This window comes from Haemaphysalis longicornis, unplaced genomic scaffold (genome assembly GCF_048455015.1).
Source record: "Haemaphysalis longicornis isolate Haplotype H1 unplaced genomic scaffold, Haemaphysalis longicornis Haplotype H1 scaffold_1, whole genome shotgun sequence".
NCBI classification, from domain to species: Eukaryota; Metazoa; Arthropoda; class Arachnida; order Ixodida; family Ixodidae; genus Haemaphysalis; species Haemaphysalis longicornis.
Window position 1 is genome coordinate 385,805,600 of NW_027526203.1, and position 17,488 is coordinate 385,823,087.

A 17,488-nucleotide genomic window follows, 5' to 3' on the forward strand; every position below is an offset into this window, starting at 1 on the left:
GAACGCCGGGTGTGATTGGAGGCGAAATGGGAAGGTGATACCGACGGGAAGCATTGTGATCAAGCGGCTGCTCTGCTGGCATGGAGACCCGTGCGGCGTGGTGCATATTTGTTGTTGTTGTTTTTTTTTTTCGCAGTCGCGTGTCTTCCGAGCGCTGAGTACCTCCAGAGTGAATTAGAGAGCTGTCAGCATTCTGAGCGCCATTCCGGATGCCGCAACAGCATGTAAGTTCATAATTGTTGACGACAACGCGCAGGCTGTGGCGGACCGCAACGATGCGGTGATCGCGGCGGGGACTCTTATTGCCGACGAAGCGGACCTTACTAGGGACCCTGACGACTTTCCCAACCGCCTACGGCAGCTCACCTTCCGTCAGTATTTAGCGGAATTCGTGGCTGTGGCGGCGCTGTGGACGGCGCCTAGCTTTCTCATTTGCATGGGTTAGTAAGCTTGAAGACAATTTGGTGAACATAGTGACAATGAAGATAAATCAAGCGAACCTCACGAACCTTTTCGTGCCAAATTAAGTGCGGTAGTCATCGTGATTCTTAGCTCCGTGATTCGTAGGCTGTGGTTGGAGCCCTGGGCTTGTCAGTTTTTAATAGTTTTAGCTTCAACACTAATCCTGATGGCTTAGGTTAGTTTTCGGTGTTTAAAATGTTTGCTGTCTGTAAGCTAGGGGCGACTACGTTAGGTTAGATTAGGGAGAGTGAAGTAGTACCGGACGTGCGGTTTCGCAAGAAAGCGCCAATAGACGTAACTTAACTGTAGTGCTTATAGTACCGTCGAACGGCACTGTAGACACAACATTTCTGACCGTGTAGGCAGAGGCTTATGGTGTACTTCTGGTTGTTAATCATATCCTTCAAAGCCACATCCCACAATCCATTATACAGGGTGTCCCAGCTATCATGCACCAAGATTTAAAAAAAGAGTAATGGCGTAACTCGAAGAAAACCTAGTGGGTAATATTTGCAGTACTGTGGAGAAGCGGACAGTATTTTTTTCGTTAATGAGACTTAATTAATTAATTGTAATTAATTATCTAACTCGCGAAGTACTGTCCTAATCACTAAAGTGTCAATGAGGCACTTGTAGGTACCCACGAGGGGCATCTAACTGCGGTATTTTCAGCGACGAAGTAATTGCGTACACATTTATTCTGACTGATAACGGAAACCCGCGAAATATGAAAAATACCACGTGACAGCGCGTCCGCGCGCATAGTAAAGCAACGCCCTCACACAAGCTGCCTCTGAATTAGCCAGAATGAAATAAACAAAAGAAAGAAAGAAGAAATCGCCACCGAGTTTGTGCCTTATCTGCACACGCGCCTTATCAAGGTCATGCGCGGTCTCTTCGGGCGGGTAACACCGGAAGCAGTTGCTTTCAATCAGCTTATTTGGGGACGCTGCTTTACAATGCGCGCGGATGCGTCGTCACGTGGTATTTTTCATATTTCGCGGGTTTTCTTTATCAGTTAGAATAAATGAGTACGCAATTATGTCGTCGCTGAAAATACCACAGTTAGATGCCCCTCGTCGATACCTACAAATGCCTCATTGACACTTCAGTGATTAGGACAGTAATTATCGAGTTAGATAATTAATTACAAATAATTAGTTAAGTCTCATTAACGAAAAAATTAGTCACCGCTTCTTCACAGTACTGCAAACATTATCCAACAGGTTTTGTTCGAGTTACGCCTTTACTCTTTTTTTAAAACTTGGTGCATGATAGCTGGGACACCCTATACAGATTCTCTCACTGTTGTGCCGGCGTTGTCGTCAACAAAGGCTTCAAAAAATCACGTTATAAATTTAATAGTCAAGGGTATTATGTCTGTGTATGTACGCAAATTTGAACTGGTTCTTTGCTGGGTCCCTGGCCACTGTGGTATAGCCGGGAACGAAGCAGCGGACCGAATGGCTGCTGCTGCTACACTCTTGAATACAGTAGACATAACCACATTACCCTACACCGACGTGAAACCACACATCAGACAACAACTTCGCAAAACATGGCAAACACACTGGAGTGAACAGACAGACAACAAGTTACACGTAATAAAACCTCACTTGGGACCGTACACCTCCGACACACAGAACAGATACATAGAAGTCGCCTTGGCTAGATTAGGGATAGGGCACACGCACACGCAACGCACTCGCACCTGCTCACTGGATCTCCAAGACCTCTGTGCAGCAGGTGCGGAGAGGCCCTATCCGTGATCCACATCCTCATACAATGTAAGGCACTCGACATTACACGACGAAAACACTTCCCACAACTACACGCACGACATATTCCACCACACCCGTCATACTTCTTAGGAGACGAAGCCCTGTTTTCAATCAAACGCGTTTTCGAGTTTCTCACCGACGTAAAATTTTTACACCTCATTTCTTATCATGCATGTTGACAACCTGGCCCTTTACACCAGTCATCTTCATTACGTTGTGTTTTACTTTGTTTATTTTTACTAAAATGTTCTTTTACTTCCATGTCACTTTCATGTAATCACTTTTGTTTGGCGCTCTTTGCCCTTCGTCGGCCTTGCGCCATTAAACTCTAAACATCATCATCATTTCTGACCGTGTAGTTCCACAAACTGTTGGAACGGCAAAAAGGATAAAAGGGTCGAAATAAAACAATTTCAATGTGTTACTCTAGGTCAACGTGCTTTATTACAGTTCACTGTACACCATTTACAGTCGTGTCGATCTTACATCGATGCCGTTGTGGTCGCCCTAATGGTTGCTGTAATTTTTTCAGGTGCGAACTGCACTGTAATATAGTGTTCACTGTTTGTCCAGCGTGCTGACATCTGAAAATTGAGAACATGTTCACACAATATCTTCGCTCCCTCAAAATCTTTTACCCGCCAAGAAGTAGGGGGGCGCACCAGGGTTGAAACACACAAGCAAAGCGCCTGCTCACATGAATGTACATAGAGGCACAAAATATGTCTCACGTGAATGAAGTCAGCGGAGTGCTTTCAGACATAACGGTTTTCTGTTTTGCGCACTTGAAGTCGCATCCTGCGCCATGAATGGTTGTATAAAACAATAGACGAATAAACAGGGAAGGTAGCAGCAGCTTCAACCGTCTGCCACCATTTTCCGGCTCGCTATCCCCAACCACACGGAGGTTGCCTATCCTAAGTGTCATTTAGGCAGTGCGATGTAGAAGAATAATTTCGAGACACATTTTCATCTCGTTTAATTTTGTACAATATAGTCGCAGTTCACAAATGGGCGCCTAGTAACACTCTTGCGCCGAGCGATTCCTGGGCGAACGGTCAGCTATTACGTCAAAGCACAAAACGTCCGGAGTTGTTTGAGAGCGCATGAGAGGCGCTGCAAGGCAGAAAAGCAGAGCATACCTTTTAGCACCGTCATCGTTTTTTTTTACACACTACGTTGACAGATGAACAATAAAACGCCGATACCAGTACCCACTACTGGCCAGGGTACACGGGGGCTAACGCTTTTCGTGGCTATGTTGTACGAGCAACATACTAGGTAAAAGTAAAGAGACTAGCATATAAAAACATAAAAAACCGTCTAATAATAACTTTTTAGATTACGGTGTACTACCGCAAGGTAGGAGAATAAAGCAGCACCTGTTGAAGTAAAGCTGCTTTTTCTGCCATGTAACCGACTAGACAAGGCCATTGAAAAGTGCGTGTTCCTCATTGCCACTTCACATGATTCTGAAAGAAACTCACTACACAAAAGAAAATGTAAGCAGGCCTACTTCCATATATACGGAGAGGGTCTCAGCGAGGCATTTTCACAGTTTGGTGATGCCCTAAGGTCGTCCGTGAGCAGACTAGAGCGTTTATTTGGTAGCCGTGTAACAATAAACGTAACTCTACCCTACTGCTAATATAATTTTGGCAGCGAAGATAAAACTGCTAACACCTTGCTTTAAGTATACATGAGCAAAAAACAACGCTAGGCTATAGCTCATCGTCTTTCCTAAATATAGCCAAGGAAAATGGAAAGATACACCGGACGTTGCGTAGGATCTTCAAGGCCCACGCACATAAACAGATGAGTGGTATTCGGCTTATATCTCAGCAAATTTCCTTGTCAAGTGTATGCCACAGAGGTTCTTATGAACGCAGTGAAATAGCAAAATCACATCACCCTCTTTTTCGCTTCCGTAGCAGCATTACTACATAGAACGGCATACATGCTAAATGTATTACATTTTGTTTACTTGTTGATGCGTAGGTGAGAACAACAACGAGGCTACACTACTCGGAAGACACCATCTAAGCCGCTCAAAGCGTTTGATGATCACAAGTTTCCTACAGGTTGAGATTAGGTTATGCATGCCAGAGGACAGATCACGCACAGATGAGTCACAATGCGGCAAAGCACCACGGGGGCAACACTTCGCTGGTCTACACTATGGTGTACTATCTACCCTTTTGTGCCTCGTGAACAATAGCAAAGATAGGCTCCAACGGACATATGTGCCAACAAAATAAGAGTCTCCATCGTGTCAACAGAGTAAAGTTGCATTGAGTGTTGCGTGCAAACATTGGTCGAGAATGGTCACTTCTCTTGCGAAGACGACTTTACACCGAGGAAGACAGACATGACATGCGGACATTCGGACCGGCGCGTGACAGGCACGGCGCGCAGTCCTAACTCCACCTCTTTTTTTTTAAATGTGTACGTGGCGTACGCGAATACATATACGCATATCTACGACTAAATATATACAGATGCTAAGTCAAAGTTCTACTTTGTTCTACACAACTGTACGTGACACGAATAGTTGAAGCCGCGCGCTATTTTCGAAAATACTCATAAGACTCTCAGAAAACGGGCACACTTGAAAAAATAAACTATTGGAACAATCGTATCGAACGAACTGCAGCGTGAACGCGGGAGCGCTGAGCGCAACGCCAAGAAATAGTCATCAATTTTGTCTCATTGCTGTCTATGCGAGACTGGATGTAGTAACCGCAGACACTGTAAACATCGTGCCACATTGCGCGCGGGTAACTACTAAAATAAGCTTCAGACAAATCCAATTTTGTTAAAGACAATGCACGAGACGCCGAACACGAGAGTTTTGATATGTGTAACGTGTTTCCGCCTGACTTCCCGTGCATTATATGCGAGTTCCCACGACCCGTAAGATTCCCGTTATCGGATGGTGCCTGCGAAACGGCACCATCCGATTCTTTTCTCGTCACCATTTCAGTGCGCGACCGATATTACCGCTGCTGTTCCCTCTTGTACTGATATGAATGCATAAATGTAGGTTCCACAATCTAAGAAAAAATACAACGATACGCAGTTCCACATGCAGCACAATTGCATTTCTTGCAGTTTTATAGAAACATTTGGAGCTGAAATAAAACATAATGGAAATCAAATTTTATCCGCATACCAGCTCGTACTTCACTGCGAGAAGCAGTTAGATTCCATTTCAACTTTTTTGGAGAAGTTTGGTGGCGTGCGTGGAACAAAAAATTTCACTTTTTACAAATCGAATTCGTACATGCAAGTCGGTCGGAAGTTTCAATAACCTAAAATTTATTTTTTTAGTTAACTCTGTAGAGTTTCTTGCGCTTCTAGGTTTTACCACTGCGCACACATGCACACGCACGGACATATGTAACACACACGCATCCACAAACTTTTGCTTTTTTTGTAAAGAGAAATAACCGAACAGTTCAGAAGAATGTATTTGGGTTTAACCAGAAATTCGTGCGGAAGGTTTTATACAAGAACTCACCTGATGTACACCACCTTCAAAGGATTATATAATCAAACATGGGAGAATAGTGGGAATGAGGCGTATAAGGTAGACTAGATAAACACCAGGATATGGCGCAAGCAATACTCCTGCTTGACTGAATGAAGACTAGCGCCGGACTAGCAGCAGACAAAATTCAAAAGCACCTTTTGAAAACTAGGGCCACATCGAAATTTTTTCACCAGTGCAGCGCCCATCAATGTGCATATACGTGCAGTATACAAGAGCAGCCCTTTCAGAGTACACAAGCATGACAGCGTCTACATTGTCGTTGAATGTATTGAAGTTCTTGCGCTGCTGAAATAAAGACTTGAGCGTGAAAGAAACTGGTGGCCTCAAACGTCTGGTCAACTCAAAACTACTGTCCTGTATGTCGTAAACTTAGCATCAAAATAAACAAAAAGTACAAATTTCAGTGTTGGCCGAAGAAGTGGTGAAATGATGGGATGGAATCGACTGCGGTGTTCTTACAATAGCAGCACATCGACAGGGAATTCTCTAACCATGATGAACGAAGTCTACATGCTGTGCGTGTCACATCGCCCTTAGTGCTCGTCAACGCAACTTGGAAACTCGTCAACGCGTGTCACATCGCCCTTACCGCAACTGTGTGAAATTTGTGAGGCAAGGCGTCAATCGTGAACGATATCTTGATGCTATAGTGCAGTTTCCAGGACAAAAATGCGTACGCAAATTGGCCGTCCCCGCTCACCCGTACTTTTGTGCCGACGCTAAGAAACGTATGCACTTGACGTCCATAGTTATTCACGTAAATCGGCAATCATGTGGGGGACCCGCCGCGGTGGCTCAGTGGCTAAGGCGTTACGCTGCTGAGCACGAGGTCGAGGGTTCGACTCCCGGCCGCGGCGGCCACTTTTCTGATGGAGGCGAAAAGCAAAAACGCCCGTGTGTACGAGATTTAGACGCACGTTAAAGATCCCCAGGTGGTCAAAATAAATCCGGAGCCCTCCACTACGGCACGCCTCATCGCCTGCGTTTCGTCGGCGCGTTAAACCCTACACTCAATCAACAATAATGTGGGTCAGGCAAATTCGCTGGCTAGCGCTTTGGCGCTAGAAGGAATATTTTTTTTAATTTATTGAGCCTCACGGGTTGACCTGCCTATTTCCTTGGCATAAATCGAGCAGAAATAAGCAACTGCACACTGCTATTTGAAATTGCTGTTCCATAAGATTACGGAATGAGCATGCGGTAATTTGCGGTGATCCGATTTGAAAAACGACACGACATTGAGAGCACCACGTTGCTGGTACGATGAACGAGGATGTCACGTCACCACCGTGCTCTGTTGTCAATATAAAGAAAAAGTATAATTCATTTAATTGTCGCCTAAAATACTGTATTCATTGGTAAAGGAATTATGGGCTCAATTTCGTATGACTGAATAAGCTCAGTGTTGAGTGATTTACAATGTACTAAAATAATGATACGCAGATTGATCATTACTACTGCACCCTTTTGTGTTAACGCGACGCTTAGCTTCCGAAGACACCCATGCCCTCGAATAAGAAAAGAAAGTAGCGCGGTAAAAATAACTTAGACATCCACTCTTTTTTTTTTTTCACTTTACGTTAAGCTTCAAGGTCTGCTACTTTAAGAACCTAAGAACAGTGCTGATGTGTGCTCGTCGATACATGATTATGAAGAAAAAAACTAACGCGAAGATAGCCTAACACATTAAGCAGACGCAGCGCCTTGTTTTTTCACTGCTTATTCCACTCTTCGCATAGATGCGTACTGTTTGGTTACGTGAGAAACGTTGTTCGGGGGTAATCAGTGAGCGAATTAATGTTTCGAGCAGTTGTGACCACCTCTTTCTGTTGTTTTGCGCTCATATAAAGACTTTTACGTTTGCATTACCTTACAAGCACTCGCTCCTGCATACATATTGTGCAGAATAAATGTTAACGTTTGATGCAGTCCCAGCATCTAATTCCGCAATTACGCCTCTACACCTGGCTATACTTGACGAATAGACATATGGCACAGCCACTGCGAATTCACTTGGGTTTGCTGCTTCACAAAATAGGCATATTGCAAAATCAACAGTAAACAAAAATTGCAGATGCTTGTTTCTCGCTCTCTGGCACCCGGCCCGAGCCCAGGCCACCCACTTCTTTTAGAAGACAGAAGGAGTCACTGCGCAGGCTGCCGGCTTAGGTTTGCTCGGCGTCAATGATGGGCTGGAGGTCCGTTGTGTCCACTCCCTTCTCGAAGGTGTCGTGACTTGAAGCCGGAGGCGACTCGTCGCGGTTTTTGTCCAGACCCTGCACGCCACACCAGCGATTGCTTTCTCAGGACTTGAAGATAAGAGATAAATGAATCATTACGGAAAAGTTCAAGTTTGGTCCATTCAAAATATGGCAACGTCAAAATAGTTTCCACGTTAACTAAAATAATAAGTAAAACTGAAAAAAGGAAGGCGATTCACAGCCACTTTCTTGCACTTCTCTTGTGACATCACAGGGACTAGTTTCCGCGATTGGGGTAGCCGACAAAAGCTCCCGCCAATAAATGTGATTATTGGATAGTGGCGGCCAATGCAGATCTGTTTTACTGCACCTCTTGAATGCTCGGATGAGGTTAACGCACTGATTACTCCGTCTTTGTATTTTCTGCGACGCATCTGCGCACGTACTCTAGCGCGGATTTTGAAAGTCCAATATTTCTGTTTTTTTTTGTCTAAACAACGCCCATAGGTACCGGAATGGAGTTGAACGAACAATCAATTCTACTCCTTTCAAATACAATAAGGATGTATATTTTATTCGCGGTCCCTTTAAGTGAGGCAAAGATGTACGAACGAGATGGTAGGTACGGCTAGCTGGAACTTTGTCAAGCTGCGAAACTGCAGCTTTTTCTCCGCCACCTTTTTTTCGCTGTACATATGGCTAAAAATAAACCTCAATGGTTGGGTGGTTGGTTGATTGATTGATTGATTGATTGATTGATTGATTGATTGATTGATTGATTGATTGATTGATTGATTGATTGATTGATTGATTAATTGATTGATTGATTGATTGATTGATTGATTGATTGATTGATTGATTGATTGATTGATTGATTGATTGATTGATTGATTGATTGATTGATTGATTGATATTGCAAGCTTATCACATGAAAATTCGGCAAATATTGTGTCATTGCACAGACTACGACATTAGCCGCGAACTTATTTTAAATGTTTGTAATAGAGATGCCAGTGTCCTCGTTGAAAACATCAGCTATTTTTTTAGGCCTGGCATTGCAGCCAAACTGTGAAGTGGGATATTCTGCGTAGTTTTAGTGCGATACTTGTGCGGTTTTGGTCGGATGATCTTGTATATTTTTCATTCTTGACTTTCTCAAATCCTGAAGGGGGAAAATTGGAGGACGCTTAAGCTTCCCTTTTGAGCGTAGATGGCATAGCGTTAAGAGGCCCGTTCGTACCGCATTATAATTCACTTGTGATGCTCTTGAGTCACAGAGTAACGTAACTGCTATGACGAAACCCTCCTTTATATGTATGGCGCCCGCGAACGGTGAGAGCTTTCCGCTCGTGCTCGCACGCCATCTGTTAGGAAGCGACTTACGATCCTAGGGGCCTCAGTGGGTGCCGCAAGGTGGCGCTACGGAATTTCTTGCACTCGCCGATTTTTCGCTCACCGTCAACGCTGCCGCTGACGTCGGCTTTCATGCTGCACGGGGCCTTTAACGTTACACGTTAAAACATACAAAGCAATTAAAGTATGCAGTTTTTTTATTGCTAGCTGTCTTGTTTTGGTGTCTGATATTTGACAGTAACAATTAAAATAGAAATATGTTTGGCAGTTATCACTTCAAAGCTTCAACTCAGCCATGGAGCCCTGCAGCGAAAGGCTACGGACTAGTTTATACCACGGGAGATTCTTGATCCTGCACTAAAATGTCGTATAGAGAGGTGCTTTTGCATGTTGCCCCAATCTGAATTCAGTAGAATCTACATTATTATCTAATAGTTTCTTCTCTTCGGCTAAATCAACAAAGCATCGAATTCGATTCCCGGCCGCGGCTGCCGCTTTTCTGATTGAGGCGAAAAGCAAAAGCGTCCGTGTGTACGAGATTTCGGCGCACGTTAAAGATCCCCAGGTGGTCAAAATTAATCCGGAGCCCTCCCCTACGGCGCGCCTCACCGCCTGCATTGCGTCGGCGCGTTATACTTCATAATCAATTTTCATCATCGAAGAAGGCGAGTCGGTGTTTCATCGTAACGGTTACCGGCTGTACTAAAAAAAGTCACCGAACTACGAATTATACTCGGCAGACACCGTGAAGGATAAAAAGCGCGTAATTTGTTGCCCTGTAAGCGCCTTTTTATTAGCGCGGGTAATGTTTGATTTAAATTGGTGTGAATTTTGTTGGAACCTGTCGAGGCGTAGAGAAAAAACAACTTAAAGGGACTCTGAAACGCTTCCCATAAACGCTTTCACTCTTTCCTTCACGTCTGGAAGCACTGCGAAAGATATAGTTATCCACCATGGAGGGGCACTGCGTGATTTGGTGTGGCAGCAGATGCACCCTCAGTTTCTGCTTTGCTTTTGTGGCTTTATTTTTAAAGTGGCTATCGAATGTGTTCATTGCTTGAACTGAAGGAAAGCCGGCAGTAGCCCCAACACCGCTGTAATTACGTAACTCCAACAGTCTAAGAACGGCAAGACCGGGAAAGAGAGAAAAATCTTTTGAGCAAGTTTCTATGTTATCTGATGGGCATAGAGCGGTAATTTTTGGCTGAGGTGCTTTGCGCCTTCCTAATATAAGTACTGGATGCGTTGGTTGACTATGTTCTGCAAGCATTTAGGATTTCGAAAAAGTTGATAAAAGTGTTGGAGGGTCTCCTTAAGATAGTATACTTAAAACAGTTTACCTTTTAATTGATTGATTGATTGATTGATTGATTGATTGATTGATTGATTGATTGATTGATTGATTGATTGATTGATTGATTTTGGCACGTAAACGTCAAGTAATTGATGCACTCTGCTAACTTTCGCAATTATGAGTCAGACTTGAAGTACCAACTGGAGCTACGAGACGGAGGAACGGCACTACAGAGGCGCCTCTAAGAAGGCACCCAATTACCGCCTTCCGTCCCATTTTGTGCAGCCAGAGACACCACGGGAGCATTTTAAACAGCGTGAATCAATCGATTGACCTCGTCGGTGAGGTCGCTGGTGGAGTGGGCGCCGTTGGAGCCGTGGTTGGCGCACTCGACGACGATGGAGGCCCAGTCGTCGCTGCGGCTGTCGGATGCCACGCTGGCCGCCTCCTCGCAGCCCCCGTCGTTGTTCAGAGACTCCATGACGTGGTCCGACTGCGAGCTGCTCTTCGGGTCGTGGTCCTCCTGCGCGCGTCGTCCATAGCGGCACCTGTCACTCCCTGCAGCTCCTTTTACCTTTACACATTACTCGCTTACTCGGCCTAAGTGACTTTGCAGAGACGGGGGGGGGGGGGGCTTGTTTATATCAGGGGTGCAGTGAGGTATAAAGTGTTGACATGAATACGCTGAAAGCTTCAAATGCACCCTTTTGCAAGCAGCATATCAAAGGTCCTGAGGCAAGAACCGTGCTAAACTTGTTTGACGAACACGAGAAATCGAATTACAAGCTAATCTGGTTCCTCTGCCTTCCGGGCATAGATGACATCGGGCATAAGGTAGTTTTTTTTCTTTTTTTTTCTTTTTTTTCGAGCGCTACGGCCACCCGCACTGGAGATGAGGCACTTGGGTACGGAGCGCGCTTACTGGCACCTGCTTGCTGGCTTCACCTGCTTACCGGAACACGTGGGTGGTTCTTTCCTGTTTGGAAAGGCTTGAAATATCCCGCGCGCTGGCGAGAGACTGTCGTGCGTACCATGATATACTTGCGCTCTCCACCTTTTCAGAGAGAGCTGCTGCCCCAGCTGACCAACGGTTGCTCTTTAAAAGAACTACAAGGTCGGTCGAGAAAAATGAGCCAGCAAGTAGGAGAAATGATGGGGTACCCATCTGTTCTCTGAGATTTGACTCTATTTTGCATGTGCAACAGAAACGTACGTTTATCGTACCATCGTCCGAGGTATACAGTGCTGTGAATTATACCTTACGTACTTCAATAGCTCGTTATAAAATGTCCAGGACATACTAAGAAACACCAGTATTTTATTTTTTTAGAAGAACGGCACCGGAAAACAAATTTTAATAACATAACTTGAACGTTTGCTCCTCAGCCGGGAAGATTACGAAAACGCTTAAATATTAAAGAAGACTTGACTTCCATCAAAGGGGATGTTGGCGGGAGGAGTAGCAATAATAGCCGTAAAATACATGCATCGAATAATATTCCCTCAGTTTGGCTGTAATGATGCGTTGCTGTCCGGAAACTTGGGACATCTCAGGGCTATTTTCAGTCTGTCTATGAATATCATTTATTTGCCTGATTTATATTATGCCTTATCCCTTAGGTAGCTGCCTACCACTAGCGAAATGGCAGTCTTCCATGCCTGCCGGCGGCTGGTCGGGGAAATACGCCACCCAAAGCGTAAAATTTCAGCTGCAGTGCCGATATTCCCCTCCGCACGCAGGTATGCATGAACAGGTTGGGCCGCTTTCGCCACTGCGTTCATCCTTAGGGTACCAAATGCGACATTGGGTTCAACCATCGGAGCCAATTAACTCGTGCTTACCGAGTTAATGACTGCTTCCAGCGGGTGGTGATAGATGGACATTCCGTGAGCAGTTTCCAGGTGGCCGGCCAGCTCCCACCAGCTCGCGCAGCGTGCCAGGCACTGGGCGCACACGGGCAGTGGAACACCTACGACACGGAGAGGGAAGCGCCAAGCACGATTTTGCACTTGCCCGAAATCGATAGTTCTCGCGCTCGCTTCTCGCGCTCGCTTCAGTTTCTTCCCGCCCGTTGGTTGTGCGCGAGTTCTTTGCATGCTGCTACGTTTATATTCACGAGATGCTGCGAACAAAGCAGCTCTCAAAGCGATGTAATGCAACTCAAGGCGGCTGAGTCGCCGATAATTTCGGTCGCTGAGGCGGCGTTCGGGGTTCTAATTACTGGCCACGGCAGCGGTTATTTCACGGGGCTGAGATACAAAGAAAGGATACATGCCTGAACACTGATATGTTTGGCGCAAGACCCCTATAGGTGGCCGGACCATACCTGGTACCCATCGGCTCGTGCTTCGCAGCTGAGTCGTCTTCCGCACGCAAAACCCAAAATTCGCATTTTAGAGTGACTGGTATCAGACCACACGCCATGTGAAGACGCAGCTTTTAAAGCGAAGCTTTCAGCCTCTCACTGATGTCGTCGGTAGCCTACCCAAAACGCAGTGCAGGAAAGCCACCTTTTTCTGGCGATGATGATGATCGTGTGGCAAACGAAGAAAAATGAAAACGCTTCATGTGGTCGGAATCGAACCTGGGTACCACGCTTTATGAAGCCGACTTCTGTCCGATTGCGCCATTCCAGCAGCCCCCCTTCTGCTTTATTGCGCCATTTCAGCACTGTCGAAGCAGTTAGAATTTGTAGAGGCGTGCAGGAACGTGCAAAATTAGACAGAAAATGCACCCCTCTGTATAACGACGACGATGGTCGAACGCTAAGGAAAGTCATCGAATGCCCGTATCAGCAAAGCACCAGAGAGCACAATCAGAGAGCAGTAAACCGTCCCGATAAGAAATAGGCATTCGCATAGACAGCCCACAGTGTTAAATCATACCCTCCACTAATACAAGCCGCGTGCTTCTGGGTTTGTTCGTTTGGCGTTGGACTTGACTTTGGAAAGTTTCACGTTCCCCCATCGTGGTCTTTTCGACAGAAGAGTAGTTGATTTCTTCACAAGGAACACGGTGGCACACGGCCACGGAAATGCTTTGCCGCGCTCCAGATCATTTAGAGCGACGAAATCCACTTGTCGAACGTTATGTGGCTGGTGATTTTCGCTGTAAGGGTAAATTTTTGACGATCCGAAGCAACCCGAAACTAGGTTTAGTGCGGCCGCCACTCCCCTTTACTTAAGGCAAAGCGTCTAGACCGTAAAACCTGTTATCAGCTAGATCTTTGCACCACGTGTGCTCGCAAGTATCACCAAGTGTGTGCCGGTAGATAAACCAGCTTGCTCTAAACAATGCACTGAAGCTCTCAGAAAGATAATAAACTACCGTGCGCTTCTCAAGGGCATTGGTGCAGGGGTCGTTTTTGTGCGCCCCTCCCGTTGGACATTATCGAGATGGCTCGAAGTAAAGTCAGGGATCAATGGAGAGTAGCAGGAGAGAGCTGATGAGCTAGACACTAATTTCAGCACACGCGCTTAGTGGTTATTAGGGGGGGGGAAAGAGCGGTGAAAGGAGCAGAGCGAGGAGAGATACTAGGGCTGCGGGATCCGAGGCGGAGACAAATCTTACGAGGAGACTGGTAAAAAAAATGTGATGCTCAGCTGCGATTCTACCGTCTAAAGAGTAATTAAACAGGAAGGGGATCCCCTTATGCCGGCTCTGGGCGGGGAGGATAAAAATACACTATGAAATCGATCGATCGATTGATTGATTGATTGATTGATTGAGGGATTTAACGCGCCGACGCGACGCAGGGGATGAGGCGCGGCGTAGTGGAGGGCTCCGGATTAATTTTGACCACCTGGGGATCTTTAACGTGCGCCGAAATCTCGTACACACAGGTGTTTTTTGCTTTTCGCCTCCATCAGAAAAGCGGCCGCCGCGGCCGGGAATCGAACCCGTGACCTCGCGCTCAGCAGCAGAATCCCTTAGCCACTGAGCCACCGCGGCGGGTCACCATGAAATCGCGGCAACATATAAAAACACAAGCGCCAGACAGTACAAACAGTGATGCTAGGCCATTTGCGATGCTAAATTCTAGAAAAAAAAAATAGGTGGAGGGACAGGATATTACGCATTCATGAAGTGATTAGTGATAAGTTTTGACTAATAAACTGCGGTTACCGAGAAGACGATCGCAGGAATATTTATTCCCGCGGACTCAGCATTGAGGCTAAGAGATCGCTGTGGATAGAAAGCAGAGACGAAACCAAGATAGAGCTGATAATTGCAGTCGGGCCTCGAAAGTACGCAAGGATTGATTACATGAAAAAGAAAATAAGTAAATACGAGGAAATTGGCCTGAAACCTCCGGCATTACTCTAATCTGGGAAGGATACGGGAGCAATGTCAGCATTTACCCGCTCAGAACAGGTAGTGATAAAGCCGCAGAGCACGCAACTAGAGCGCCGATGCAAACAAGTGTAATGAAATGAAATGTACGATAGAAAGCAAGGTTTTTTGCGAAGCAGATGCTTTGAGCATGACCTGTTGGTTCTGAAGCCGTGTAGTTATATTTTGGGTTCAGATCGGTGTTTCCTTCGCAGAAGCTGCACAAGCGCTTTGAAGCGGAATGCAATGGAGGGCTCCATATTTTTCTAGACCGCCTACTCTAATAAAGTTCCCATAACGTCATGTAGACTGGAGGGGTTTTTTTTTTGTCCTCTGTTTCTGGCCTTTTCAAAAAAAAACGAAAGAAAAGAAACAGCCACCTGGTTTTTGGGACAATCGACTTGGTGCGTATAAGATACGAGCAGTGGTATTGCCACTACGCCACCAAGATGGCATTACTAAAATTACGAAAGTTGAAGGCAGTCAGTAAGTTACGGGTAGCATTTCAAGCAATTCCAGCAATACACAACAGCGTTAATGCAGAATTACCATGAGCCAATCTGATGAAAAGTGGTTTAAATGGAGATTTTATAGGACTACCCAAATAGGAATTTTTGAGAGCATTATGAAAAATGAAACCACATGTTCCTTCAACATTCGTAAAGACTTAAAGTGCAGAAATGCCCCTTATCGCCGCTGCTGCGCAAGCTTAACATGAAGGTAAAATAATTTTAGGAAGGGGTACATTCGGGGTTCGGCCCAGACGTATCGGCGCTATACCTGCGCTGTGATTGAAACCGTGTTGTATACATAGACGTTGTCGTGCTGAAGTTCTGTCCCAAAGAAAGCTACGACGGTTGGGAATAAAACCAGTGACCCCATGATGAGCACCGACCCAGTGCCTTAGCCACAATGCAACCCTGCGCAGTGGGTGCCAGGAGGAAGTAATTGCACACGCTCCTTGTGGGTGTCTACAACACCCCAAAGGGCCTCTGCATTCGACAGTGCTCGAAAACATTAAAGAAAGGGCTCCAAACATTGAAAAAAAAAGGTCGCCATCCCGCCCTGCGAAAGTGGATGTCCAGAAACCGCTACAAATGGTTATGGAGTATAGGTTATGGAATGTTTCTCGTCGTCTCAGAGGGCCTATCGCTCGCACCCGGGTAGTGTCACTAGATAAGAATACAGTGTATGGGAACTCTTTTCTCCTATTGATCAGTTCGCATTACGTGACATTTGTTTGCATTGGGACAGTTCATGGGCGCCGCCGTTTTGTTTTTTATGCATTTTGGTCGGTCAGCTCTGGTAGGCTTAGGCCGTCCTCCCTGCTCTGCGGCTGCACGCGACTGACCTCGTTCCGAATGCGAATCAAAGATAACGTGTGTAACAGCATTTCAGCAGCAGAAGTGTGCCCAAAGATGCCGTTTTGCTGCATCTGCGGTATACTGTTGTTAACAAACAACCCGGTTGAAGTCAACTGCGAAGCCGTAAATGCGGCGATCTCGCAACACTGATAAACGACAACATGGCCGCCGTTGCTGACTTGTGCTCCTCAGTGGCGGTACTTAATACCTTAGCTACTGACGCTATGCTCAGCAGGCTCTGGCGGCAAATCCTGGGTCCTACCTAGCCTGACGCATGCGCTCGGCGTCTTGGGCGTGAACCGCTTTATTTAGTGACACTAGTCCTTCGTAGCCTTCAAAGATAATCTGCAAACATAATATTTACCAGGAAAGCGTGGTGGGGCGGTCCCATTCTTCACACGCGCCTTATCATACATAATGCGGTTTCGATGCTTGTTTTGTGATTTCCTTAAACGAAGTCTCAGCTCTATACAAATGCGCTCGGCGTCTTAGATCTTGGCGCCTTGGCGTTTTTGGCCACGGAGATCGTTTTTGCCCACGGCGATGAAACCGTTGGGGGGTAGAGGTATACAGCTTTGCTGTAATACCGGAAACAACCAAAAACAAGGGAGTTGTTTTACCTTCGCGTTGCCGCCCCCGTTCACTCCACACCCAGCTTTACAAGTTGGCACCCATCCATTTTCCCCAGCAGACCACCGAAAAATGAAAGCGAACGCTCTGAGAAAGCACAGTATTTCGCTTAACACTGGGGCTTCGCGCGGAGCTACGTTGCCTCAGCGTTTTGAAAACAAACTCGCCTGTCGCCAAATTTCGCTTAAGGCCTGCTCGCCCGCTTCAGATGCTTGCGTATGCAGGGCTTGTGACGCAGAAACAAAAAAGGAGGCACGAGTTCTAGCAAAGAATTTGCATTCAGGTTAGCTTGAATGATAAACCGCGAAAAACGTCTGCCGCAGGACTCTTAAAGGGGCCATGCAGACAAAATGCAAGTTAGTTTAATTCATCTTGGGGAACAGCGCGAACTAACAGGGACACAAATAAGAAAGAAGTGAACAGGACAAGCGCTGCACAAATAAGAAAGAAGTGATCAGGACAAGCGCTGCGATTTAGTTTGCGCTGTTCCCCAAGATGCAAGTACACTAACTAGCCC

General features: G+C 46.0%; 1 protein-coding gene across 2 annotated transcripts in view; it reads right to left on the reverse strand.

Annotated features, from left to right (window-relative positions):
- Positions 1 to 2,668: 2,668 nt before the first annotated feature.
- The window catches only part of LOC144155235 (uncharacterized), a 301,417-nt gene continuing 286,597 nt past the window's right edge, over positions 2,669 to 17,488 (reverse strand). For both annotated transcript variants that reach the window (XM_077686560.1, XM_077686561.1), the window contains exons 5-7: positions 12,487 to 12,614; positions 10,979 to 11,167; positions 2,669 to 8,072 (exon numbers count right to left, since the gene is read on the reverse strand). In XM_077686560.1, the coding sequence (XP_077542686.1) occupies positions 7,962 to 8,072; positions 10,979 to 11,167; positions 12,487 to 12,614 (428 nt within the window). In that variant the 3' untranslated portion in view covers positions 2,669 to 7,961. The remainder of the gene's footprint in view (positions 8,073 to 10,978; positions 11,168 to 12,486; positions 12,615 to 17,488) is intronic.